General features: G+C 37.2%; 1 protein-coding gene and 1 long non-coding RNA gene across 2 annotated transcripts in view; one reads left to right on the top strand and one right to left on the bottom strand.

Moving 5' to 3' along the window:
* Window positions 1-4,356, top strand: part of LOC124166398 (acetylcholine receptor subunit alpha-L1) — a 291,723-nt gene extending 287,367 nt beyond the window's left edge. Inside the window, exon 7 of the mRNA XM_046543923.1 lies at window positions 2,899-4,356. Within this exon, the coding sequence (XP_046399879.1) occupies window positions 2,899-3,090 (192 nt within the window). The 3' untranslated portion in view covers window positions 3,091-4,356. The remainder of the gene's footprint in view (window positions 1-2,898) is intronic.
* LOC124166399 lies at window positions 4,160-20,413 on the bottom strand. The gene is made up of 2 exons (XR_006866434.1): window positions 20,344-20,413; window positions 4,160-4,473 (listed from the first exon to the last, which is right to left on the bottom strand). It is a non-coding gene; the product is annotated as an uncharacterized LOC124166399 (long non-coding RNA).
* Between the last annotated feature and the right edge of the window lie 7,087 nt (window positions 20,414-27,500).

The raw sequence follows: 27,500 nt of genomic DNA, 5'->3' as shown, positions 1-27,500 counted from the left end.
ATCATGCTAATATAATAAAACCACTAGGAAATTATTCTGGCTGGAGGATATCATTACTATCAACACATAGAGTAAGATAAATATGATGATAAACCCAGCATTATTCTGAAGAGCAAAAAGTAATCCAATTATGTACTAAAACATTGATTTTACTCACTTTGAATTTACATAGAGGAATCTAAGTCTAGCTGATACACGTTGCATACCATTACTTTCTATCACTTTTGATTCCAAATATGTACTCTTGATTATTGAGGCAGCCTTGGTAGCATTGCTTTTATTGTTGTTCCTCCAACTCCATAAAATCAAGGTTTGATTTTATTTTCAGTAAAGACTTACAGCATCTATCGATAGCATACACTTTCAACACTTAAATGCCACATATAATTGATAACAAAAATTGGCAAGGTTCACACATAGGTACATAGAGTATTATAGTAACTCTCAGGAGCATGTGCAAATATGTAATATCAAAAAATAAACTAGATGAGCCTAAAACTATCATCACTTAGGAATGAAACTTGGATGAATTAGTGTAACATGAGAGCTAAGAACTAAGAAACATGTGAAAATGTAATCCAGGGAATGTGCATGAAATGTGATGGAAAATAAAGCCAACTATGGCTATGAAGGTGGTGAGCAGAAAATGCAAATCATTGCATGGATTTGGACTGACAGCCATGTAGGAAATGTAATGGTAGCATTTTTTCCCCATGTGAATGCTTCCTGTACATTTTCTCCATACACATGGTCCAGATTAAAACAATATTATTGATACAGAGAGCCATAAGTTATTCCCACATTATATCTGGATAGCTATTAGTCCAAACCATGCTTGATGAATATTACCTGCTAACCTCCCCGATGATTCCCACATATTAATTCCACATTCCCATCAAGTTTTCACCTATCTACACGATGACCCAGAATGCAAGTTGAAAGCTTCCTCTTTTCTATCTTTTAGTATCTGCCTATTTTGCAACACCCTAAGAGCACAGTACATATGCTAATTTATAGAGCCTCTAAGCCTCATCTAACAATCTTTTTTTTTTAATAAATTCTCTATATTTGTTTTCCTTTTTCCACTGCTTTGTACTGATAATTAAAACCCTAAATGCTTCCCCTTTACCTATTTTAATAATCTTTGACTAAATAAACCTTGGTAGAGATATTTACTCAAAGCTCAAGAAAATCAGCAACGCCTTATAAACAGTGCCAACTGAGTTAATTTTAGTGGAAGGGCATGATTTGGAGCATGCAGATTTATAGGTGTACTTTGGTGGTAAATATCTTAGGGTAGAATAGAATGAAGCATGCGTGAAGTAATTATCAATTTGTTTTTTAGCACAAAGGCTAGCTGCTGATGAAAAATCATTCATCCAGATGAAGGCTCAAGGCCGCTGTTATAATGCAATGCCATAAATGCTAGGGATGCATGCAAGTTGGTTGGTTTTTGCCCCATCTTTCACTCCAGCATACCCTACCACAGAATGCAGGGGGAACCCTCTGGGAAACGAAAAGAGTGATGGACAACCTGTCAAGATAAAGTGAGACGTTGGTCTTACAATGTGACAACACCTTGAGCTGAATTGTAGCAGTGGTGAGATGGGAGGCTTGAAAAAAAAACCAATAGCTGAGTGGAAGAACAACCCTACCACAATGACCCCTTAGTCCCCCCACGTAATGCTTTGCACAATAATCCCATCCCTAGCTGAAAAAATGAAAAGTACAAAAGCCCAGGCCTTGGTGGTCGAGGGGGTGGGGAATCTGCCGCTTGACCAAGAGGTCACCAGTTCGAACCCCAACAATGGATGTTTGTGATGTGGCTCTCATCACTAACCATCTGTGATACCCTACCATAATCACCTGACCAAAATCAACATCTAGTGAGGATGCTCTGCTTCGAATGAAACCAGCTAAGTCAAACTATGTTAGAGAGAAGTAAGAAAAAAATTTATTTAGGCACAACTTGAGAACATCAAAGTACTACGTATTTATAAGAGGCAAAATAATTTGCCTAACTTCAGTTTGCCAATGACAGTTAATTAGCCAGGCCTAGCAATTGAAGATCATTGACGAAGGATTTACAATAGCACATTCCTCCAATGAGTCAGGAAATTACACAAATTTCATCCTGTAAGTTTATTTACATAAAGTGTTCTACAAGAAGAATCTTAAAGTTTCCTGGTAAAGAAAAATTTAAGAAGATTTAACCCTTCCTAACCCTATATAATTAATACAAACTAATCCATGTTCATTCAAGAAGAATGACATTCAATAATGATCTCTAACTTGGAAAAGTTTTAAAATAAAGATTTAAAAAAAGGTCACTTTAATACTTTAAAAATAAAATTTTCATGCAAATATTAAAATAAAATACCAATCATGGTAAAAAATTGCCCTCATTTCAATTCTGACCCAATTCACCCTTTTCTTGTTATAATTACCATACTTTTATCTAGATGACAAACAAATATCTGCGACAAGAGATTACAAGAAGGCATCATATAATTTCTACTCTCGCCCCATAAGATGGCCACAAATGAGTGAGATATTTTTGTGGATTACAAAATGGTGATGAAAGAATTTAAGGAATAGCAGCGTACCATGTAGTATAGTGAAACTTAAGCCCTCCAAAGATAAAGAAGTACATGTTATTTTTAGTAATGCTTAAGTTTCCTTCAATGCATAATTGCAGAAAATGTTAGGAATAAAAAAAGGGGTTGAGAATTAAGTTGAATTTATGTTACAGATAGAGGACTTGGTATACTCTACCATCCAGTTTACCTCAAACTGCCAAACCAATGAGATTACTACCTAACTCTATTTTCAATACCATTCAATGTTTTCTTACTTTTAGTTATGCATGACTGAAAAAAGGTTTCTTTTGAATGCTAGGAGGATCAAGACTGGGGATTTGTAGCAATGGTGCTAGATCGGCTATTCCTGTGGATATTCATGATTGCTTCAATAGTAGGAACCTTTGCCATTCTCTGCGAGGCACCAGCCCTCTATGACACCACTCGCCCTATAGATATGGAACTTTCCTCTGTGGCACAGCAGCAGTTCCTGCCGGACCTCGACTTCTGAGGCCTGAATCAGTACTTTCCTATAGTGCATGGGCAACTCTTTCACGATCCCAACAGTGAAAGTGCATTGCATAACCTAAGATTCATGGGAATGCTTCTTCATTGTATAAACAGGATTTTAGTGGTATTCCCATTCCTCTTCAACCAAACCCTAAGTGACTCTTGACACCAAAAATATTAAAGAAACACTCATAAAAGAAGTTTGCAGCTCTGTGATTTTGCGTAGGTGGTTTTTAGTGGGAAACGGCGGACTGAACTCGATGACGGAAACAGAACAGAGCTTTGATGAGACAATTGTGGCTACAACTGGCAGCACAAATTTCTTTCTTGGGATGTTTCTGATGCTCAAGTGGACAAGTTAACCACAACTTGTCTGCATCTTTCCCAATAAAAAGTCTCATTCCAAAAAAATAACACCCATTTGAAAGTGTTGAAAAATAAAGGATTTTGTGGACATATCTGTGAAAATGCCAAAATCTTTACCAGTTGATACTTTCATCTGTATTTTCATTTTAATACTCAGTGGTGTCTCCATGACATTTCTCACTGGTGAGTAGATAGTTGTTCAAGACAAATATTTGGCAATGAGATGATAAAAATTGCTCAGTCCATCTTATCCCTTGTTGTTTCTGTGGTCAACACATGTATTTATAACTGCCATTCTTTTTCTATGAAATGGGTTTCGGGGAGCTGTTCCTGGTTTTTTATAAAGAAGTCTTACAATACTCCCCAGCTAAGAATGGGGCTTTCACTTCAACTACAGATGGAACTTCAGTGATACATGTCAATGTTTTTATTTTCTGAAATTATTAAAAAAAACTAGTTTACAAAGAATGCATGTCATGAGATTGGATTCCTGCAAATGCTATCAACCATTTTTAATAATTTATTTACACCTTCATCAAAATGTAGTTGTTGAATCAACAACAGTTTCCACATTATTTCTGGATAAGAATAATTGTTATGACTGATATATTACTTGTGTGTGAATGTGCTTCGAATAAAAAAATGCTATCCGTTTTTTTTAATGAAACTTGAATATAAATTATTGCGCTTTTTATTGAACCAGCCAATTCTGTAGGGCAATTGTTTATTTTTTCTTTGCACATCATTTCTGTTGTTTCTTTGCTGTCATAAAAGAGCCATTTTACTATTGTTGTTATTGGACATAGCTTGCATACGGTAGACTACTTGGAAAAACAATTTCTTACCATTTGAGTATTGTATCATCATATAAAAACATTGATCAATGCAACAGATTGAGAATCAGTGCCAAAAACCTTCAGGGTGGAACCTCATTTTCAACTATAGTGAATGGAACTTGTATCGTCATCCTTCATATCAGCCAGGAGTCCTGGTTTTCCATTTCCTGCAACGTCTTGACCTGATGGAAAGAAGAATATTTGTTCATCAAAAGGTTCAAAGTAAATGAAAAATAGCTGAAAATTAATGTAATGTTTGGATAATACACTAGTTAAACTATAAAAATTGGATGAAAAGAATTGCAGCCAAAAATTACACTGTATAATGTGTCTCTTTAACAAGTGGAAAGACCACAATGAACTAAGTATGAATTCATTGAATTGCCTTTCATCAAGTACGGTTTCACTTCTAATGGCGTTTACACACTATTGTGACTGAAGGAAGTTCTCCAATATAAATGTTTTTGGTGACTTTTCTTGGACTAGAAAATATCCTTAGTGAGTGTCATTTCAAAAGAATTGTGAATTGATTTAATTGGTGGTTATAATTTGCACAAAAAATCAAATGCTCATTAATGTACTAAAATTCTGTGTCCACTAAACTTTTGGAATGTGAACATAAGTATTCGATGGTTTTGTAACAATTGAAAAAAAAAACTGTAGTGCAAAATTGTGATAAATGAAGTGTACCACAGCTTAAATGCAACAACATTTTTGTTGGTTTCTCTTAAGTAATTTATTCTTCATTTTGTGCTATCTATATGATTGTACATAATTAAAATTTCTAAGAACTCATAACATGAAAAATGGGAATTATGGCTTTGTCATCTTCGTTGCAAATAATTTCTGTCCATCTTTTGTCAGTCAGCACACAGCGTTTACCAACCCAGAGCTTCCGTCCAAACTCAAGGGCGTTTCTTATTCAAATATTTGTGATGTTATGTAGCATTGTTAGCCAAAACACTGCCTCATGAATGCAATTTTTTTTCTAATAGATTTATTTCTTGTCCAGTACCTGGATTGCAGTATTGATGGACATCCATCCAGCAAAATTACCTACTTTGCCTGCTTCTTTGATCACAGTACCCTGTCATAAAAATCTCTCTAGTAGAAAATACATGTATATTTGTCTGTCTTTGTCTGTCTCGTATACCTATTCAACTGGACTGTGGAAAACAACCAGAGAAACAAGGGACTGTCATCAAATGCTCAAATCTGCATGGTTTTTAAATATTTTGTAGAGAGCATGGGTATGCCTTTGGGGCAATACACTGCTCAAATATGGTGTTCATAGCCAATATGTGATGACACACCACCATACTAACTGTTTCAATGTCATTCATACTTCAATATTTTTCTTTTTAGTATGTTTAGTAGAAAAATTTCTAATGTGTACATTTTTTATAAATGTAAATACAGTTGAGTAAAGAAACGTGGTTAAGTTTCCAAGTTACATAGATTTTCATTAAATTTTAGATTCCTTTAACTAGGGGTCTCAAACATCTCATATCATATTAAATATTATCTTGAACAAGCTTTACAAACTTCATTGGTGGGCCAGTTTGTTGACCTAATTGTTATTGAAATTTCGTATTAGGTTAGAGTAACAGCATTGACACTTTAAAATACATAATTATTTCTGAATCCAAAAAAATTATTAAAAAAAAATTTAGGACCAACAGGCTCGTTGATAAAGCTAGAGAGTAAACTAATATAAAAAGTATACTCCTTTGATCTTTCAGAATCTCCTTGAAATGAATTCTTTGCATTCAAATATTTTTTGTTCACTATCTCAGTGATACCACACGAAGGCTGTTTTGGATAGGTGAGGGTAGGACTCAACCCGAACTATGCCAAAGGCATTTGAATTTTGACACATTATGGGTAGGGAGGGTCAGTTCCTTTCCGGGCCACCTCGCAGTTCGAGCATTTTGATTTTGGGGTTTTGGAAGGCCTGGAGTTTAAAGCTAGGGCTCCTCAATCAACAGCCAAACACTACCCATTAGGCTACCATGATTCTCTCATTTTTTGCAATGATTCTATAAAATATCCACCCATATAAACCTTTTCAGTAATAGATTCAACTCTATCATCGGAGTCACAAATGATAATTATACGTGGTATCTCACCAAGTTTTCTTTTCCCCAATAAACACATAATTTTCAATGAATCCAATCAATCTCCTTTGGCCCACCAAAGTTTATTTTCCATTAATTCTATAAGCCTGCAAATTTGAAATTAAGTTTGAGACCTTCACCAGGTTTGCAAATCAATTTGCTGAGTAAGGTAATCCCTCAAACATACAAGTACATAATTGCGTTTCAAATCTGTCAGCCAGAATGACATTACATTAAGGTCCTTCACTGGCAACAATTTAAGCTCAGGTGAATGTCTGAATGTAATGATAAGAACATAAGAATAACCAGCGCAAATGAGATGCAGTTCAATATGCCATCTGAAGGGAAAGTGGGATTTCAACCAGATATCCTCAAAAAAACTACCAAGACCTACAAAAATTCAGCACTAAGTTTAAGAATACACCCTGAGTGAGATAAAAATTTTCCTTTTGTACAAATTAAATCGAAGCTGATACTTGAATTTCAGCGGAGCAGTTTCAAGATGAAAAGATTTAAAAAGCAGTTCTTTTGTAACCATTCATCACATATACCTACTGGTGCTTAATCAATATTTTAATTGGTCATATAAAGTTTTAAAAAATGTTAAAAAATTAAAAAATAGAAATGGTAAGATTAAATGTCAAACATGTTACAATGTACAGGTGTGATTCATTTGACAAATACCTGAATGGTTGTTGATGATGAATTTTGTGCTAAGAGTGACCCAATTCATAAGTTATAATGAAAGTGAGAATTGTCACAAGCATATGTTTGATTAATGACTAAAAATGATGCTTATTTGCTGAAAAAATCAAAAATAAGAAAAGAAGATGATTTTGATCAATGACAAAACTTGTTTTAATAAAAACCATTGAAACCGATGATATGATTTATTATTTTCCTTGGGCTATAGATGTCTATCACCTAATAATATAACTTTCATCTTTACCCATTTTCAGCTCTTCATCTATAAGGCACAAAAGATTTTGGGGGAGGGGGGCTTCGGAGGCCACAGGACTCCCCCTCCCCAATCTGTTTTCCTTGTGGTGGCTACCCATAATACATTCACTGAGTTGAACACTGGACCTTACGACATGGTTACACTTCAACATGTAAGCCAATAAACAACAATCAATTTAGCTTTCAGCATATTGCAAACAAAATACACAGCTGCTTTAATGAAATATATGACTTTCTGATGAATTCGAGTTGACAGCATAGTATTAAAAATCAGTACAGGCTACCAGCATACCAAACAAACTCCTCTGTGACTGGACTGGGGTTTGCAGTAGATCTACAAAAATGAACGACATTAATGTAACTGGGGAGTGAGGAGATATGACAAAATATTGTCACATGAACTGATATGAACAAGATAGCTACATATATTATACATAAATTGAGAAATAGTTGGGAGCCAATCAAAGGCTCTAGTATTCAGTCGATGACGATCAAAAATTTAATCCTATAATACTGATCTAAAGCTAAACACGTAAAAAATGAAGTGGGATATAAGGTTGCTGATTGATGAGGAATTAAACAGAGTGGTTGAATTAAGAGAAACGGTGAATCATCTCAATGTAAATCAATGGTAGAATTATTAAATGCAGCTTCATTAGTCTCCAATAGGATGTATTCTTTTTTTTACAATCCTAATTCAAACAATTTTACACACAGAAAGGGATGGGAAAATTTAGGCAGGAAAATATGCTCAGGGGAGGCTCGACTGAACACTGATACTTCCAAGGGCACGGGCAATATGATGGATCAAAAAATAGATTATCTTGCAAGTTATTTCCTTAGGGTTGCCATTCCTAATTTTTGGCTATGGCCAGGAGGCATGTAAAATATTTTTGCCTTTGGTTGAGGCTTTCCCCTCTTACCTAACTAAATATTGGTATTTTAAGCCCTTTTCCAGGAATTATTGATTTTCTTTGTTTTCTCCTCCATTTTGAGACACTAACAATATTATAATTTTTTTCCTCAGCAGGTTAAGTTAAAAACTCTTTGGGAAATACATTCAGCTTGATATTTATGGCATAAAAAGGTGTAATTTTATATACATACACATATACAAATGTATATTTACCATTTTAAAATCCATGAATTTGGGGATAAACATCAATAGGGAATTCACGTCGCTCTTCTAGTGTCGTCTATTTACACTATTGCTACTAGTTGATAGTCACAGTGGACGTGGTCTGAAATAATAACACTTCACTAACACAACTCCGACATTTCATTTCACCTCCACGGTTTACAACATTATTCCCCTGATAGCACAAAGTAAGAGAGTTATCAGTTTCTTATGGTTTTCATAGGGAAAAAATTGATAAGCAGCTTAACATAAGCTAAGGGGCTTATATAAGGCAAGGGTAAGATTTAGGGAAGAATAGGTAAGGAATGCCTTCAAATATCCTCAGACAATGTAAGTCGCTTCTGTTGGAGCACCAATTAAAGGTGGCTTAACAGCGTACTACACATGCTACGCTGCTCATCCTGACATGAATTTAAAGCCTACCATTGAATTTATGCAAGTCTCTATAAGGGCTTAACAACTGATAACGGATTTTCCCGTAAATAGAAAAAAAATTAACAATTGCAAGTGACCGGCTGGTGAAGATACAAAGCATAATACAAGTAATCCTTGCGGTGAAAAGAAAAAAAAATAACACCAGGGAGAACCAAACATATGACCTAGGCATCCGCAGCTCTATACGCTAACTACTACACCACGACAATTGATGAGTGTGACAGGCATTGTTACCAGTTTAAAATCCAATTATGTAGAAAAACTTGGCTTGTAGGTGTATCAGAAACTGAAATTATTCAAGGTCCACACAATATAACATTTAAGAATTTTAATTTATGATCTGATAACCCGATGAATACAATATATATATTAGAGATTCCTTCCGGCATTTTTATATTATTCTACGTCGCTATTCTTGTGAAATTATGTGTTTTTCCTATGACCATTGTTTCGCCATCAGTTCATAAATGTGAATGATTTTCAAATTATGGTCAAATGATGTTATTTCTACTCATATGATAGAATTACCAAGAATGGAAAAATTATTCTTATACGTAAATCCCTTAATGAATACCCTAAACTGATGGAATAAAAACAACATCTTCGAAAGTGCTAAAAGTTTTGCATACATTTTGTTATTACTCTGGATGCTTGTCGGCCTGGCCCTAAGAAACCCATGACAACCTTACTTTATTTCTTTGTTTCACCTTATCTCAATGACTTATAATGTGCTGTCTAGGTCATTATTCCTCAGTTGTGTCATGGTGCCGGAACGCTGTTCCAGCACTGCAGTTCCAGCACCATGGTTACCAAAGGACATAATAGTCAAATTATGCTTTTATCAATTTTGGTGCCTCCAAATTTCTAATACAAAAATTGATAACCGAATAAAAATATTTTGTAATAAAATGAAAACTATAACTTGCAATAAAAAAAGTGACAGAGTAATATTTTGCTTAAAAAAAAAGTTAAGGAAAGTGCATTCCCACACTTCAAATTTTGCCATAGCGTCACCGCTACACCTATGATATTACCTGTACCTATGCAACAACTACAGAATTGAAAATCAACTACTGGGTCTACTGTGTTTTATATAGCCTACAGTACCTACTCCACTTATAAATTACTGGAAAAGTCCTCTGTGCTTACAGAATGGAAACTATAAGATATCGACTGCATTTATCATTCTCAAAACCAAACACTGGCATGATCAATATTTTGATGGTAATATTTATATTTTCTTAAGTATTTAATAAGTTTACTTTTTAATATAATATATCATTTTAATACCTACAGACTTATTTCCAATCATAGCCTAAAATATACAAATGATTTATATAAGGTATATTTAAAACTATTGAGCAATTTCCATCAATTAGGCTGTAATAAAATAGAATATATATGTAAGGTCTTGGTCAACATAACCTAAGGCCTTAGCCTACATCAAATGTTTTGCTACTTTTTTTTTAGTTGAGCAAAATCACTACAAATGTACTTGCTTAGGAAATGCCAATGGATCAGTTTTAACTTATCTTTTTTTTTTATTTCACCGATTGGCAAGAGTACAATTGCATGGCTACGTCATAAAAAAGCTAATACAAATATCAAATAAAAATACAATGATGATGTGTCATCAAGATTTACAATTTACATGGAAACAATAAAAATAATTTTTCTAAATACATAAGAATTGATGAAAATAATAAGTACAATACAATAGAATGGACAAAATAAGATGTCACAACTAGCATCATGGAGATTATCATATTTACAAATATTATCTTCCATATATTCGGAAATGCTGTAATAGCACTTTTTAGAGAGAAGGAGTTTCAGCTTGTTCTTAAATACATAAATTGAGGTGCAATCTTTTATTTCGTCAGGGATTTTGTTAAATATAGCAGAGGCTGAATGCCTGGGACCCTTTAAACAGAGGGAGCTGGAGTACTGCTTGTGGTGTATATTATTACTTGATCTTGTGTGGTGATGGTGGAAGGTGGCATTAGAAGGAAATTTATCAAGGTTTGCTTTAATAAAGTTGGCACATGTCAGGATATAGATCTCTATTTCCTTCAGTAAACAGCTGAAATGTATTTGCGTAAACTCAAGAAGTAATCTTTAAAATTCCCAAAGTCTATTTGCTGTAGTGGTTCTCAATCAGAAGATATAGCTCTGTGAAGGATGAGCACATCACGAATTTTATTTATAACTTCCAATAAGGCAACATCTTCCCAAATGTTGTAGAATGGTCATGAGTCATTGGTCAAGTTGTAGATGCCACTATTTCTATTAAAGAATATTTTGCCTGTGCAGATAAATTCATTTTTGCTGTGGTTGCAGACGAAAGTGCTGAAATTCATATGAATGCATTACATAAAATTCTGCAGCTGCATCATGAGAGTAAACAGAAGAGGAAGTGCCGAATTCTAATCTTCCTTAGCTAAATTAAGGCTTCTTCTTCCATCGAAATGATAGATTAGTCTAAAAAACCTCTCACCTTTGGTCAGTTACCTATGTGGTCCTAACCCTTTCGCTACTAGCGATAAAAATATGTGGCAGGACGTTTCTTGACCCGGGAGACGAAAGCAGCAAATTTTTGTCGGGAGGATTTCCTAGGCAGGCGCGAACGAATGCCAAAAATATACATTTCCTTGCTCTCTCCCTTTTATGACAGTTGCAGGTTCGCGAAGTTTTAGTTTCGGGACCAAACAAAGTGTGACTTAGGCCATATCCCTGAAATATGGGAGCAAGTACCTCATCTTTTATTACCCTTTTTTATGGTAATCATACAAATGTTCAGGGGCGGATCCAGGATTTCTTTCTGGGGGGGGCACAAGCAAGGCCGTATCCAGGATTTTGTTCAGGGGGGGGCACAAGGATACCTCGTCATACAAAACGAACGAAAAGATAATGGGACCGTATTAAAAATCTAGCATATTTTTAAGAGTCTGGGGGGGGCACGTGCCCCCGTGCCCCCCCCCCCCCCCTGGATCCGCCTATGCAAATGTTCATTCAGTAAGTCTTCAAAATAAATATTTGTTCCTTTCTGTTGAAATATGGATGATTAGTTCTACTATGAAACATCTGATTCATACACAATTTTTGGGCCGACTGGTTGTCATTGAACAGCACAACTGTTTTCTCTTCCCCCAAAATACTTTTATACACGCTGTGAAGGAACATGCACTCTTCTGCTGCTTCAGAGAGAGCCATGTATTCTGCCTCTGTGCTTGACAGGGCAACAGTCTTTTGTTTTCGGCTCTCCCATGAAACAGCAGCATCTGCCAATTTGAAGGCAAAACCTGTGCAGGATTTTTGGTCACACTTATCACCAGCCCAGTCCGCATCCACAAAACCAACAACAAAAACAACACTTTCTCAAATATTATAAACTAAGAATTGAATTCTTTGTCTTTTGAGCAGCGTTTACTATTTATTTTATTTATTTTTTATTTTATTTATTTTCATTACAGCAAACTTATGGCATTTACAAGGGGGTATCAACAATCAACAAAGAAGGACATTTTTTACAAACACCCATGCTCTGGATAAGGGCAACTTACCCAGGCGGACCTCGAACCCACAACCTTCGGTTTGGCAGGCGATGACTTTTCCCCGCTGCCACCAAGGCCGGCTTGTGAAATTCTGCCATAAATATTGACTTATATCTCAAATTCGGTACAAACATCAACATGGAAATTGTTGATGCATTAAATGCATTAATATTGATGGTAGAGCTTTGTTCAAAATTTGAAAATTCTCAGAACAAAACGAGGAATTCAATTCGAAGTCTGCAATTTAAGAGCAAGCAAGCAATTGAATTCTTTGCCTTTTGAGCAGCGTTTAACATTTTTAAATAAAATTCTACCATAAATATTAACTTATATCTCGATTTCAGTATAAAATCAACATGGAAATTGTTTAAGCATTAAATTCGTTAATGCTGATGGTAGAGCTTCATTCAAAATTTTAAAATTCTCAGAATAAAACGAGGAATTCAGTTGGAAGTCTGCAATTTACGTGCAAGCAACAATCATCCATATAGCTAATTCATGTAAACAAAGCATGATTGACCGCAAACCAAAGTCGATAAGGTTAAAAACCCCGAAAGGAGAGAGCCCAACTACCCTCGGAGTCCAAGATAATGCGTAGTCCCCGCTAAGAAGGGTCGAAAAAGGTAGGTTCTGAGATTGTGTGATAATCTGCGTAACCTTTCTTAAAGAATGTCCTGAAAAAATGCTCCATTCAGAGGGAATGGAAGAGTTTCTTGGGGCTCAGGCCAGCAGTCATGCTAAGGCAAGAACACAGTCTTGAAAGGGTTACCTAATTGTCAGAGTAACCTGAAACTATGTACAGTGCAACCTCGATATAACGACACCCCACGGTGCACTAATAAACACTCGCTATAGCGAATTGTCGCTTAACCGGAGGTGGAGCAAATAATAGCCAATATACCTGTTGCGAACAGATATACAGGAACAGGAGTGGTGCGGCGACAGATAAGCATCTATCCGATAAACGTAAGCATAAATCCAGTCGAAAGGCGATGTTTTTTTGCATCACTAAATTTCCTTACTCAAATAACGACTAACTATTCAAACAATTCATTACCGCCGCACTGAATAAAAATCATGCAAAGCATTGTTTCGTCAATCATTATATTTATCGAACGACAGTTTACCACATAAATTTGAGACTGAGCACTAACTTCATTTATAACAGATCGCTAGCAATTACAGAGGTTAAGGAGTCTTGATGAAAGTCTTCCGGCGGTGAAACCCTCGCTATGGCGAGAGCCAACAGCGAAAGGGTCTCGTAAAAACGAATTTTTAACACGCCTATTATAGGGTCAATTGACGGTGCATCGGCTATCTCTCGTAATAGCGGGGGTGTCGCTATAGCCCGTACTCGCTTTAACGAGGTTCCACTGTATGTATATATATCCTAACTTGCAATATTATACTTATCCCCACTATTCAATTGCAGTCAGGGGATTGGTAAAAATTATCACTAGAGGGAATAATTCACAGGAATGTGGTCAAGGAAGGACACATTAGATCAATTGCCATCAATGCAAAGAATGAGGCAATTTAATAAAACAAAGGTGTTTACATTAGTGAAATCATTATGGCAATCAAGCAAAAAATACCTAATACAATACATAATATTTACAGCAAATAAAAATTGTGCTTGAGTCATCATTACGGGTCAATAATCCTGAGATTGGTTTTATACTGCTCGCCACTCAATTCTGCTATCAAGTAATCTTTTAACATGTACTTGAATAATAAAAGAAATATTTCCATGATTTACTACTACTTATTTCAATCAATTTTTGCAAATTAATAAATAATGAGCTACTAAAAAGTATATCATTCATCACTAATTTATGAGATGGAAAAAATGGTTGAAAACATTTAAAAATATACAGAAATAAGAAAGACAGTTTAAGTACAATCAAGGCACATTATTCAACAGAAAAATTCACTTTTTAAAATGAATGTACTATAATTTGATCTGTATTGAAACAAATTAATGTTGCATTTTTTATTCACCTATCCTATGAACAAGTGATTGCTGCTGGAAATTTTGGAAATGCTGATCCGATAATATGCAAATGTGAAAATTTACAATGAATAAATTTTTACAACCACAAAAGAATACATATATACGTTCAAGCAAATCCAAGCAGCTTTAACCAGTTACACTGTGTGGAAGCTTATTTCGAAATATAGATAAGGAGATATTAAATTAGACAGATTAAATTGTGATGCCATGGTTTTCTGCAGCTTTTTTAAAAATCATCAGAAATGCTTAAAACGAGTGAAAAGTCTATCTACTATATGACACTATAATAAAATTTTTTACCTCTTTTTCCATAAATATCAAATGATACGTATTAACTGAAGAGTTTTTAACTAGCCCTGCTCAGGGAAAAAATTAAATTCATTTTATAGCAGCTAAAATGGAGGAAAACACATAAAAAATCAAGAATTCCAAAAACTAAGCATAAAAGCCCACTTTTTTGCCAGGTAAGAGTGGTAAGCCTCAACCCAGGGCAAATATATTTTGCATACCATCAAGTCACAGCAAAAGATTAGCAATGGCACCCCTAGGGAAATGATTCACAACATGAAGACATTTTCAATCCACCCTACTGGGCAGGACATTACTTATCAAAAAATGGTTGGGTGATGATGATGCAGATGTTAGGGTTGGTAATTGATAATTGGTTGGGGGGCAGGAGGGGGTAGCTGTCCCCCCCCCTCCCCCACGAAAGCAAAAATAAATTTATTTCAAAAGGAAAGTTTTGAAAAAATTTTCTTTTCAAGAAAAATATTTAAAGTATAAGATAGGGACTTAAAATAAAAATCATTATTTATCCAAGCAAAATATGTTATAAACTAATAAAGCACTGTCATTATTTCCTTAAAATTTTCGTTTCATTAACCTTTTCTGTGCTAAAATGTTACAACTTGAATGACCACTGCTAGTTTTGCCCCCCCCCCCCCACCTCCCTAGTTTTGATTCTGGATACGTCCTCGGGCCAATGTAACTGACAGAGATGAACAAGAATTCTTCCAGGACCTCATCCAAGGTCTCAAGAGTTTCTGAATTTTCACCTTCACTGACCATCTCTTGTTTTTCCTTTGGGTTCTCGTGATCTCCTCTCTGCTTCCAAAGGCATGCAAAGGAAGGTCGGGGTGAAGGAGTGAGGAATACACCACCAAGCCATTCGTAGGCACGTAGGCCGTATTCTAATTCGCAATTATTTACCCTTTGTGCACTTTTCGATCGGCAATGTACGGATGTAACAACAGCAAGGGTGGATCCAATTGGCGAGGGCACAAGGGAACGAAGGGTAAGTGAACAAGGGAACGTGGATGCTCCCTCGTTCACGTGCCCTCGTGGGAAGTGGACGTGAAAATGGCAGCAATGGAAAACTCAGAAATCTTGAACTGGAGTTTTAAGTAATTTTGTGTTTATTATGTGGGCTCTTTTACATACTATTATATCGGCATTGTGAATTCTTGCTCTTCACATGTAAAAATATAAGTATAAAGGTGAAATAGATTCTCAAGTCAACCACTAAATGTCCTAACACTAACCCGTGCGTCACATTTCGTTACTGCCAATAGTTCGCATTATTTCTGTTCACACTTTACGGTGCCAGTAGAGCATTAGCAAGGGAGCAGGGTGCAAGGGAGAAAGGGAACAAGTGAATGAGCGCATACTATGTGGATTGGAAAACGGCCTTACATTAGTCTAACAGTTGGGAAGAGGGGTGGGAAAAACAAATCACTAAGTCTTTCCACCAATGAGCATAGAGGGGGAAAGGAATATGAGAACGATGGGCGGGGATCACATTTGGAGCACCTATTCATGTGTTGGATCCATGCTTTGTGAAATTAATTAATTTTGATGAATTCGCCAACTCAAATACCACGCCCACCTTGTCATCTTGAGACACATCCATGGCTATTTTTTAATCTGTCTAATGGGGAATGGCTTCAATATAAATCCTCAATTTAGGGAGGGCCCAGACCCCCCTTTTATTGCCACTAAGGAGACTACCATTAGGCACTCCAAAATATTGGTTGGGCATAAATGTAGCATTTAACCTTCAAGATAAGATGACTGCACATATGCCAAGATACTTTGTCAGCATTCATCAAATTCAGTTAGTTGTTAGGTTAGTCGTCCTTGTCGTTAGGTTTGCCTCTATCACTCACTCAAATATGTAGTACTATACTAGACCTCAACAATGACTTCAGATGAATCAATAATAGTGGAACGAGTAAGATCAATGAATGTGCAGTTAGGCTAACTCAATTTTAATTTAAGGACATTAAACAATAATTTCTACTCACATGAATACAAATAATAATAGGTATGTATAATGGAATACTACTATATACAGTGGCCATGCTCCTATGCTTGATTCATTAAACTAATTCCCGATACGATATTTAATTTTCCTTATTTCAGGGTCCTGGCTCTTGCTCCAGTAAAGTTCAGGTCCATAGGGGGAAAAGTCTCCCCTTTTTATATGCTCCTGTCTCTAGGGTTAATTTGGCAGCTTTTTTTAGGAGCAAATAGTTACATGTGCCAGGAAAAATTGTCAACCCACATCAATAATTAATAAGAATTCTTTTTGGCAAAGTCAGTAAATGTCTTGACAGAATTTTTGTCATAAACTTATGAATTTTCAGCAAAAAAAACTATGTCATTACATTAAACTATTTATCTCTTTTAGAGTTATCATTGGGTAAGGAGGTAAAAATAAATAATAAATAAATAAATTTTTTATTTGTCCAAGGATCTTATGAATACAACATAGATATAAGACACGTCAAAGTAATCAACATAACACTTAAAAATGTAAAAATGGTCAGAGTTCATTTGTCATTTAAAAATTCATTTACACTGTAGTAGCACTTATTAATTAAAAATTTCTTTAAAGAAGATTTAAATTCCCTATTAGAATTAATCAAATTAATACTTTTGGGAAGGAAATTAAATATTTTTGATCCCATTGCAATGGGACTTTTTGCTGTTATACGTTTTTTATGGAGGGTAACATGGATGTGGCGATGAGACCTAGTTAGGTGCTCATGTACATCATTATTAATTGGTAAATCATTAATATTCTCTTTTATCAGTAAACATAGTTGGTATATATATATACAAGGCACTGTTAACAAATTCAGTTCTTTGAATAAGGGTTTACAAGAATAAGTATAAGGCTTACTCATTATACATCTTATAATCTTTTTTTGCATCTTGAAAATTGTATCTAATAGCGTTACAGTTGATCCCCAGAATACAATACCATAAGTCACTCTACTTATAAAGTTGCAATGGTAAACTGACATCATCGCCTTGTGAGGTAAGGATGCTTTTAGGAACCTCACACTATACAGTACTCGGGACAATTTCGAACACAAGTCTTTTACATGGAAGGACCAGTTCCCAGTATTTTCAATTTGTAGCCCTAAGAATTTACAAGTTTTAGTTAGACTCAGTGTATGGTTGTTCAGTGTCAATGTTCCAAAATCTTTGGAATGATTCGGGTTAAACAGCATAGACTGAGTTTTTGCACTGTTTAATTTTAATTTGTTGGAAAGACACCAATTCCAGACTAAATCTAATATATGCTGACCATAGTGATGCACTTCATTGATGTCATTAGCTGAAATTAGGAAGTTTGTGTCATCTGCAAAGAGGACTGGTTTGACATGGATGCTATTAACAATCAAGGGCAAGTCGTTAATGAATGACATCCATAGTAATAAATGTTGACATTAGAACCTCTTTTGGAAACGGTGGAACCTAAGGTAGGGTCACAGGTAGATTTAGGGGGTGCATATGGCTCTTTCCCACTCAGATGCTTAAAAAATACACAAGATTTTTAAATATGGTTATCATTGTGTTCGTTTTTTGTGTATTACAAAGCCTCAATCATTTGAGCCTTGAGTCCCAGTCAAGAAGACAGATTTGCCCATCATTGGTTATTCGCCAGTTAGTATTCGAAAGACAGCATCGCCCAAGTGGGAAAAGGGCTTGAAATATTTCGTTATCATAAATGCAACTTATTAATATTTTCATACAGAAATAAGAGAATTCTTGATACAGTAATTTTTGAATATTTTTTCTTTATCTCAAATATAAGAAGATCATTTGCCTGTCAGAACCTTGTCCATCAACACAATGATAATCATATTTAAAATTTATCCCCCCGGAAAAAAATCCTGAATCCGCATACACATGTTGTAATTAATTTTATCAATATTCATACTTGTGCAATAGGTTAGTTTCCTTCCTTGGCATAATAGTTTGAATCATAATGAATATCCTCCATGAGTGTGATCTCAATATTAAAAAACAGTTCATATCACCAAGGATCTGCATGACAAGGGTAAAAAGCTGGAGAGGTAGAACATAGTGGAGGAGGATAATCTTTGAAAGCTTATGAAGAATTTAGAGAAAGGTGGTAGAAGGTTTTCTGAACTAGCATTGTAGGGTCTAGTATCTATGAGTGAGTGTCTTGGCTAACAGATTTCATGAAGACAGTTCTGATAACACCATCAAAAAAAGGGAAAATTATAGACTGCAGAGATATAGGACCATTAGCCTAATATTGCATTCTGCAATATAAGGGAAGTAATTGTGAAGTAGAGTAGTTGTGTTTTTATATTTCAGGGCTGAGGGGTACGAACTCCTCTCTCGTCAAGCCACTGCTTGTGGCATGGTCAAGAGTGATCTTCCTTCATCACCACTCAATAAGTATCCATCCAAACTATCCTACAGGTAGAATCACTAATTGAGCGATTGATCCCAATCTCTAATTTTTTTGCCAGGCATCCTTTCTCCAGCATATCTCTTGATATGTTGTTTGCTGTACCAATTTACCCTTCATCATGTTGCTGCTAATGGCTTTTAATCCATTTTTATTTGGCCTTTTTCGATTTTCTGATTACTTGACACCTTAACTGCTACTGTAGAGCTTTTCTACAGTTCCATTTCCTGCATTCTTGTAGCTCCTCCTTTCTTAGAAGAGGGCTATAAATTATTTCATTGTTCATGGTTCCTTGATGTTAACCGATTTGCTTTGTAGTTGTTTATTTGTGATGATCTACTGAACACATTCTTTTTTGCATGCATTCATGAAAAACAGTCCTTCTCAAATATGAATATGCGTGTATCGGTAATGCAGCCCATTTAAATCAGTTGGACTGAATGAGTAAAGGTTATACTACCTTTCTACTGTGCTTTGGATAGTGTCCTTAGCTTCTCCTATCTTTTCGTCAAAGGTATAAGGTTATAGCAGCTAATTTTCTTCTGCCTTTCTCCCCTCCCAGTAGCCCTATGTACCATATTTGCTCTCGTTTTGGTACCAAGTTGCAGGGGTTGTAAAAAGTGCAAGTTTTAAAAAACATTATTATTATTTAAGTATTCTACAGATTACCCCTTAGGCTGTGGAAGTTTGCGATATTAGCTGCCAGCCAGTGCAGAAGAGACACCCTGTGCAGGAAGCAGCCCCTGCCACGAGGTCTGGTCTGGTAGAAATAAGCCCCTTAGGGATCCATATGGTGAGGGAAAGTGCCAAAGAGCAGGATATCAAGGTAGCAATAAATTTTTTTGGGTAAATGTTGCAGAATGTACTAAAACGTTCCTGCACTCTAAGGGTTAAGCAAAGTTTGTATGGAGCTTCATGATGCATTCCGGAATTCTCCCCTATCCTCATGGACTTCCCTCTTCAATTCAAAATAAGGCCTTCTCTTTTTCATTCTATCTAAAAATCCTATTCTCTTCCTACCTCTCCCTCGTTTGCCCAACATTCTACCCTGTAACTCTGTTTTCAACATGCCCTCCCAGCTCAGTACTCCCTCTATCCATACCTTTTGTCTCTTCCATATCACATCTACTTACTGCCTCTCCTCACCCACCATGTCCGGCACTTCGTCGCTCCTCCTCCTCTCCCTCTACTTCGCCTTTCCATTCTTCTCCACACCCACATCTCGAACGCCTCTAGTTTTCTCTCGTCCTCCTTCTGTTGCGTACTACAAAAAATAAAGGCACGATAGCTCCTTTGAGAAAAGATTTAAGTTTTAAGATAAAAGATTCGGTTCAGGAGACAGAGTGAGGCAGAGAGAGAGAGAGCGAGAGAACAGGCGAGCAGTCGTTCACAGAATTTACAGGAGGTGCGCGGACAAGCTGCGCCGTGGTGTTCCCCTAGCGGCGAGAGCAGGGACTACAAAGCACGTAAGAGCGCACATTTGAATACCAAAAATCTGCAACACTTTCCTATGTGCCCATGTTTCCACAACGTTAAGTGCTACACTCTCTGGTGCTACACTCCTGATCAAACTCTTCACTTAATACAATATATTTAAAGTTACTTATTTCATGATTCAATCCAAAGCTTGCCTTAGTTAGGTGATGGTAGATCTCACTAAGCCACACTAGACTAGGCCACAGGCAAGTAAACTTTACAAATTCATGGTAGGGGGCCCAATTCTTATATCACACCACCACACAATAAAAAGACATGCAACAATTATTCCATGGAATATACTCTTAAATTTAATATACAAGTTATAAATATGTACATTTTGTATGTAAATATTAAATTTAAGAGTATATTCCATGGAGTAATTTTTGCATGCATTTTAATCCTAAATATGAGAAGACCGTTTGTAAGACCCTGGTGTCCCCCCCAGAATATAATCCTGGACCCGCCCTTGAAACCATGTATGCAGCCACAGCGTTAACTGCAACCTACAGGGAGTTGCTGCAACGTTATGACAACATCTTAAAAGCCTGCATGTGTCCTCCCTACCTCGCTTTGGCAACGTCTTCACAGCGTTATTGCCACCGGACGCATACCATTATTGCAACCTTCCCGCAATCTTTAATTAATAAACTACTCATATTAGTGCCGTTTCAAATAATTTTTTATTTAATACTATTCAACATGTTCTTTTTTATAAATATGAAAATATTTATAACTTTTCTATGTTAAAATATAAAATTTATTAATATTTGTATTAAAAATTTCGTCCATTTTTAAGCATCTGGGGGGGGGGGGGGGGGGCTACTCCCAAAAAATGCCTTTGCATAGTTTTCATAGTACATCACGATGACCTTGGAAAAGGTAGCCTAAGATATAAACTACGCTACTCGCAATGAATTTCGAACAACACGAATTCACCTACTAAGGCACACCTCCGGCAAGCTCCTCTCAGGTTAACCAGGACTTAATTGATACCCTCTAACGCATAATTCTGCTCTTCATAAATTTAACGTTGATGCTTGAACTTAAAATAAATCGTGAGCATTGTTTATGGATGAAGCTCAGGGTCGCGCAGTTAAGTTGCTCTAAGGAACACAATTTTACTTTTTTCAAGGCGTGCAGCCGCAAGTAAGCAATTTTCCAAGTACACTCCCTTCGAATGCAATACTCCATCCGTCGAATGGGACGTAAAGCTGTGGTTCCCTTGGCGCCTTTCGCCGAGAGCAGACTAATGCCGACGCCGGGTTTCGCTTCAGCCTTCCTTCCCTCCACCCTTCCAAAACTTTCAAGGTGCAAATAAATATATATATTATAACCAGAGCTGTAGTTGGGCCGGTACGGCGCACCCCCTAAAATCCAAACTCGTCATAAGCGTACTATTTAAACTACCTTTATAAATCTGTAAAAAAACAGCCCTACTGTAAATACTCCAATGAATTTCAGATGGAAAAATCGGAAATGATTATATACTTATTCAGAGTTATCTCGTGGCACAACTTGGAACTAATATAACAGTTGGAGTTTGACATTTCAATCGCGGCCGGGTGTATAATACATTTTCAGCTGTTGGAAAATTTTGGTGAGTATCGCCTAAAAATTTTTTCCCAACTACAGTACTGGATACAACGCGTATTTTTCAGTAAATTTCAACCATCCTGACCGTTTTAGTTTTCTGATTGTGTCTGCTTATCAAAACTAACCTCGGTAACCATTACAACGGATACGTGGAATAATGGGAAACAATAATTTCAGTCGTTCTCCAATGATAGTGACGCAGATAAGCCTAAACCAGTCTTGGCAGAAAAATATGGCGCAGCATGTAGCGAAGTATTATCACTGTGTGCATTGCAGAAGAACGTGAGCAGTGTCACGCAAGTTAAGTGAAATTCACGATAAGAATACGTAGTGCACAAATAACAAATTAGCATCCTGATAACGTTGCAACAGCGGATAAATATTATAAATCATCGCGCTGCTAGAAACGACGCTATTTACAGAAGTACACACATTTCCATGATAATATTCTCTACTGAGTTAGGTAAAGCTAAGAGAAAGCTTATCAACTCATGTTTGGCCAAGGAGACCGGTCATATTTTTAGAATATCTTCCACTATGCCCTATTGCAGCAGTTCGTTCACATCCACCACTGTTGTGAATTGCTTCCCAAACCATTTATATGTTAATTTTCAACCACCGTAATGATGGTAACTTGTTAACAATGATTGTTGTGTGCGCGGGAATTAGCGTCCTAATTCAAGTATGACGGGATTATAGAAAAACAGTTGTGTCGCGGAATGCGATAGGCGGCCTCAATGTTTTATTACACGATTTAATGACGTGATAATTATTTGAGGAAAATAAACACGAAGAGATATGACAAATTAAATCTTCTTAGATTAGAGAAAACAAAATGCGTAGTTACTTCGCACCAGGGGCGCAGCTAGGAATTAAGGCTGGGGGGGTTTATATGCAACTAATACCGGGGTGTGTGGGGGTATGGAATACCCACCAGGCGGTACGTGCGAAATTAATAAATTGCGGAATTTTAAGATAAATTGTTCAAAATGGTGAGTTTTACAGTTTTCTGAGGGATATTTTGTTAATCCTTACACTATTCTATTAGTAATATCAATGCAATTAAGTAAAATGGATTTATTGAAATATATTGAAATATTTATATATATGAACTTAAAAATTTCTCTGAGCTCTGGAGGGGGGTTTATCCCCAAACCCCCCCCCCCCCCTCGCTGCGCCACTGCTTAGCCCAAGGGCGTTCCCAGGATCAGGGGGTGGGGGGCAAGTCATGGTCATGGCAAGTCATTTCAAGTTGTAACATTTTAAGAAAATTATAACAGCGCTATATTAGTTTTTAAAATTACTTGCTTGAAAGAATAGCTTTATTTTAGTTGCACGTCTTCAATACTACTACTGATATCATTTTCCGCGGGTTTAAATAAAATTTGATGAAAATTTTCGTGTCAAGCCTGTCCTGATTTTCCTTGAAGACTGTCCCGAATAGGGTGGTTTCCTATTATTTTTTTATTGCCTTAATCGAAAGATTATTACTCCTGGAGTACGTATTTCGCGCTTTTAGATTTTTAAATGACAACATCTATTTTTCGCGATTAAATGAAAAGTGAAAATTTTCAAGCGCGCGAAAACGCGACGCTTAAGTATGAATGTCGGGAAATATCTCCGTACGTCGTATTTCTGGTTCCCCCTCCCGCCCGGTGAGATGACCTTGAGGCGAGGCTTAGCTCTGATACGTCGCAGGATGCTAGCGGATAGCTGAGTACCTTGCTGAACGGTAGCGCTTGGCTTAAAAAAGGTTTATTAATACCTTATCAAACGAAGAAAACTTTCCGACATTAGCCAGTTTTAATAGGTGATTATTAAGACATGTTTCCCTGAGCTCTGTGCCTCATGCTTGCATTGGTAACCTCAGACGATGCATAACTCCTATCCTCTCGTGTAGAAACTAGGTCCCTGTGACGTCATGCGGAGTGGAATCGCATGGGCGCCAATCTGGCCTTTTTCAAATGAGGATAATATTTGACCCTTGCCATTCGTCTAAACCGGTATTTCAAAAACCAAATAATTTGTGTATTATGAATACACTAATGGTGGGTAACGAATCGCAATCAATGCCTTTCGTTTTCTTTGATGAAGGAAACTACCCTATTTGCATGGGGGGGGGGGGGGGGGGGGGGAGGGAGCAGCTGCCCCCGTCTGCCCCCGCTGAATGAGCCCATGACTCAGCAAATTGAGTCACTATCACAAATTTCGGTGCGTCCAGCGGCCCAACCTAGTCTCGTTTCAGCTTCACGTTTGCGGCATTGCAATGATAGCATTTATGGTAGTGTGATAGGCTACTGACTTCGGAAAACAAACTTAAGTATCCGTTAGATAACAAACCGTTGTAAAAAAAAATAACAGCACTCTCAAACAGGGTGAAAACCAAAATTATCAGGCTCGCTACTGAATAAATTAAGAGCATTCTATTCTGAGATTACTTCTTATTTATATCCCTGCCCTTCACTATCAACGGGCTTTTCATATAGTATTTTATAAAATAATATTTTTGTGATCGTATTATGCAAAATCACAACTTAATTTTGACAGCCCAAATTTTCGATCTAATAATAACCAACACCTAATTTAGAGAAAAAGCTCCAAAACCTTGGAAGGAGATACGTAGTTTGTAGCCTAAAGAGATCGTTGAAACTTTCGGTTCTTGTACGACAGAGGGTCCCCATTTCCGTAATGATATGGATGAAAGATTGACAGTTCTCATTAAATGATTTGGCATTCTTAACTATATTGCTTCCACCATAGATACGCATCTATCGCTAAATACATTGAGTTTCTCTAATTTCGGCTTCGTTCTCAATTCCAAGGTAACCGCAGCATTGAATTTGTGAATGAGGGCTTTACTCTTGATCTGCGACCGATTAAATTATAATAATGAAACATGACAATTTTGAAATACTCCAGAATTGGTGTTGAGGTCGTGTACGATAATGATATTGTCAAACCAACATTTATTACATTAAGAGGCACAGAAATAAAGTTTAGGGGATTGGGTTGGTGAGGAGGCCAGAGTTTTGGCTTCCAATCCCGTGGGCTCGGGTTCAAATCCTGGCGGCGACAGAGAATTTTCCGATAAACTGCCATATCCTTGAAGAAAGATTTCGTGCTTTCCCGGCGAATGGACTTGGTAAAGAGTTCTCGGGATCGCCACCGGGTCAGGAACTCCATATCTGCCAACGTTTCGATGTCCGACTCGGTCATCGTCCTCAGGGCGATCATTCACAGCCCTGAGGACGATGACCGAGTCGGACATCGAAACGTTGGCGGATATGGAGTTCCTGACCCGGTGGCGATCCCGAGAACTCTCTGCCATATCCTTGTTCGAATGTTATGTGGAGGACATTTCAAGCGCAACATTCCGTCCGTCGGATGAAATACATATGCAATGAAGTAAAATCACGACGAGAAATATAATCATGGCGCAAAAATTGAGATCCATACTTCGCGGATGCTATTTCTGACATTCGCACTCGTTCAATGGCCAGACGTCTGCACCGCATTGAGCTGGGTACCCCTTTCAACGCCGCCTGTGGCGGCCCGACCGCTTTCATTCCTACTCCACACGAGAACCACTCAATCGAGCACCATCTATAGAGTCCCTCCATTCATTTGTGCGACACTTATCACCATTTATAACTCTCATTATTCCGGACAGGGCAGCCACTCAGCCATGGAAATAAAAACGAAGAGATAAACGAGGGTCGCGTTGGTGTGGTGGCTAGTGTGCTGGCTTCCAACCCTGAGGGTCCGAGTTCAAATCCCGGCGGTGGTGGAGAATATTCGCAGAAAGCTTTTGAGTGCACTTGAAGCACAGCATTCCGTCCGCCGAACAGTACGTTGAGGCGATGTCGTATAGGCATCTTTCGTTATGAGCAGGCTAATCGCACGCCGGGTTTCTCTCCACTGCCAATAGCTGAAACCATTTTATCGATTTTTACTTACGATTAGAGACTGTCCAGTTATCTTACATTACATTTAGGGGGCACAGAAATAGAGTATAATCTACCTTTCCCTCATGGCGCAATTATCCTTTGCCGTCGGTCGCGTACACCAAACACCTAAGTATGCCTCTTCTATTTGCCGAATGCATAAAATGAATTCGGCAAATAAAAGGGAAATTTGGGTTTCGAGGAAAAAACTCTTCTACAGACGACTATTTTGTAAGCCAAAAATAAGAAAACGCCTAAGTTTCCACCCACTTTTCTATGAGTTGTTGACTTCATTTACGTTCATGGAGAATCTTTCATTGAAGAAGGAATCGCTCAAAAGAGAAGAAAACCACGCGAAGGCCAGCGTAAGGCCGAGGAGTAGCATAGAACCTGTTACCGGCGCGGAAGAGTATGTGACGTCATCAACTCTTATCAAAATTGCTGTACTAAGAGATCGGGTTGGTGAGGTTTTAGAGCATTTTAATGATTAAAAACCCGCTTTCTTTGATCCACAAATAGAGAAATTCTCTAGGAGTCACAGCCGAAGAAAGGTATTAGTTAGAGAGAAAATATTGATAAAAAAGAAGTTCTTGGGAATCGGTTTGTTGAGGCGGCTAAAGTGTTGGCCTCCCACCCCGAGGGCTCATGTTGAAATCCCGGCGATGACAGCTAATTTTCAGAGACTGCTCGATCCCTGCTTGAATGTTGTTTGGAAGAGCGCAACACTCGGATGGGACGTTGAACCTAGGTCCCCTAGGCACCCTCCTTTCAGAGCAGGCAAATTCCTAAATCTGGTTTCTCTCCCTTCTCTAATCTTCCCTCATGGCGCAAATGATCTCAGTTTTTGGTTGCCTAATCCAAATACATACGATAAAATGGGGTCATTTGCGCCGACCTGAAATAGGGTAGTTTCCTATTATTTTTTATTGCCTAAATCGAAAGATTATTACTCCTGGAGTACGAATTTCACACTTTTAGATTTTTAAATGACGTTATCTATTTTTCGTGATTAAACGAAAAGTGAAAATTTTCAAGCGCGCGAAAACGCGACGGCTAAGTAGGAATGATGGGAAAAAGTCCGTGTGACGTATTTCTGGTTCCCCCTGCCGCCTCGTGAGGTGACCTTGGGGCGAGGCTTGAGCGCTGATACGACGCAGGCTGCTAGCAGGTAGCTGAGTACCCTGCTAGCTGGTAGCGCTTGGCTTAAATAAGGATTACCAATACCTTATCAAACGAAGGAAAC

This window comes from Ischnura elegans, chromosome 10, assembly GCF_921293095.1.
Source record: "Ischnura elegans chromosome 10, ioIscEleg1.1, whole genome shotgun sequence".
Classification (NCBI taxonomy): Eukaryota; Metazoa; Arthropoda; class Insecta; order Odonata; family Coenagrionidae; genus Ischnura; species Ischnura elegans.
This window is presented reverse-complemented; position numbering and strand designations above follow the sequence as displayed.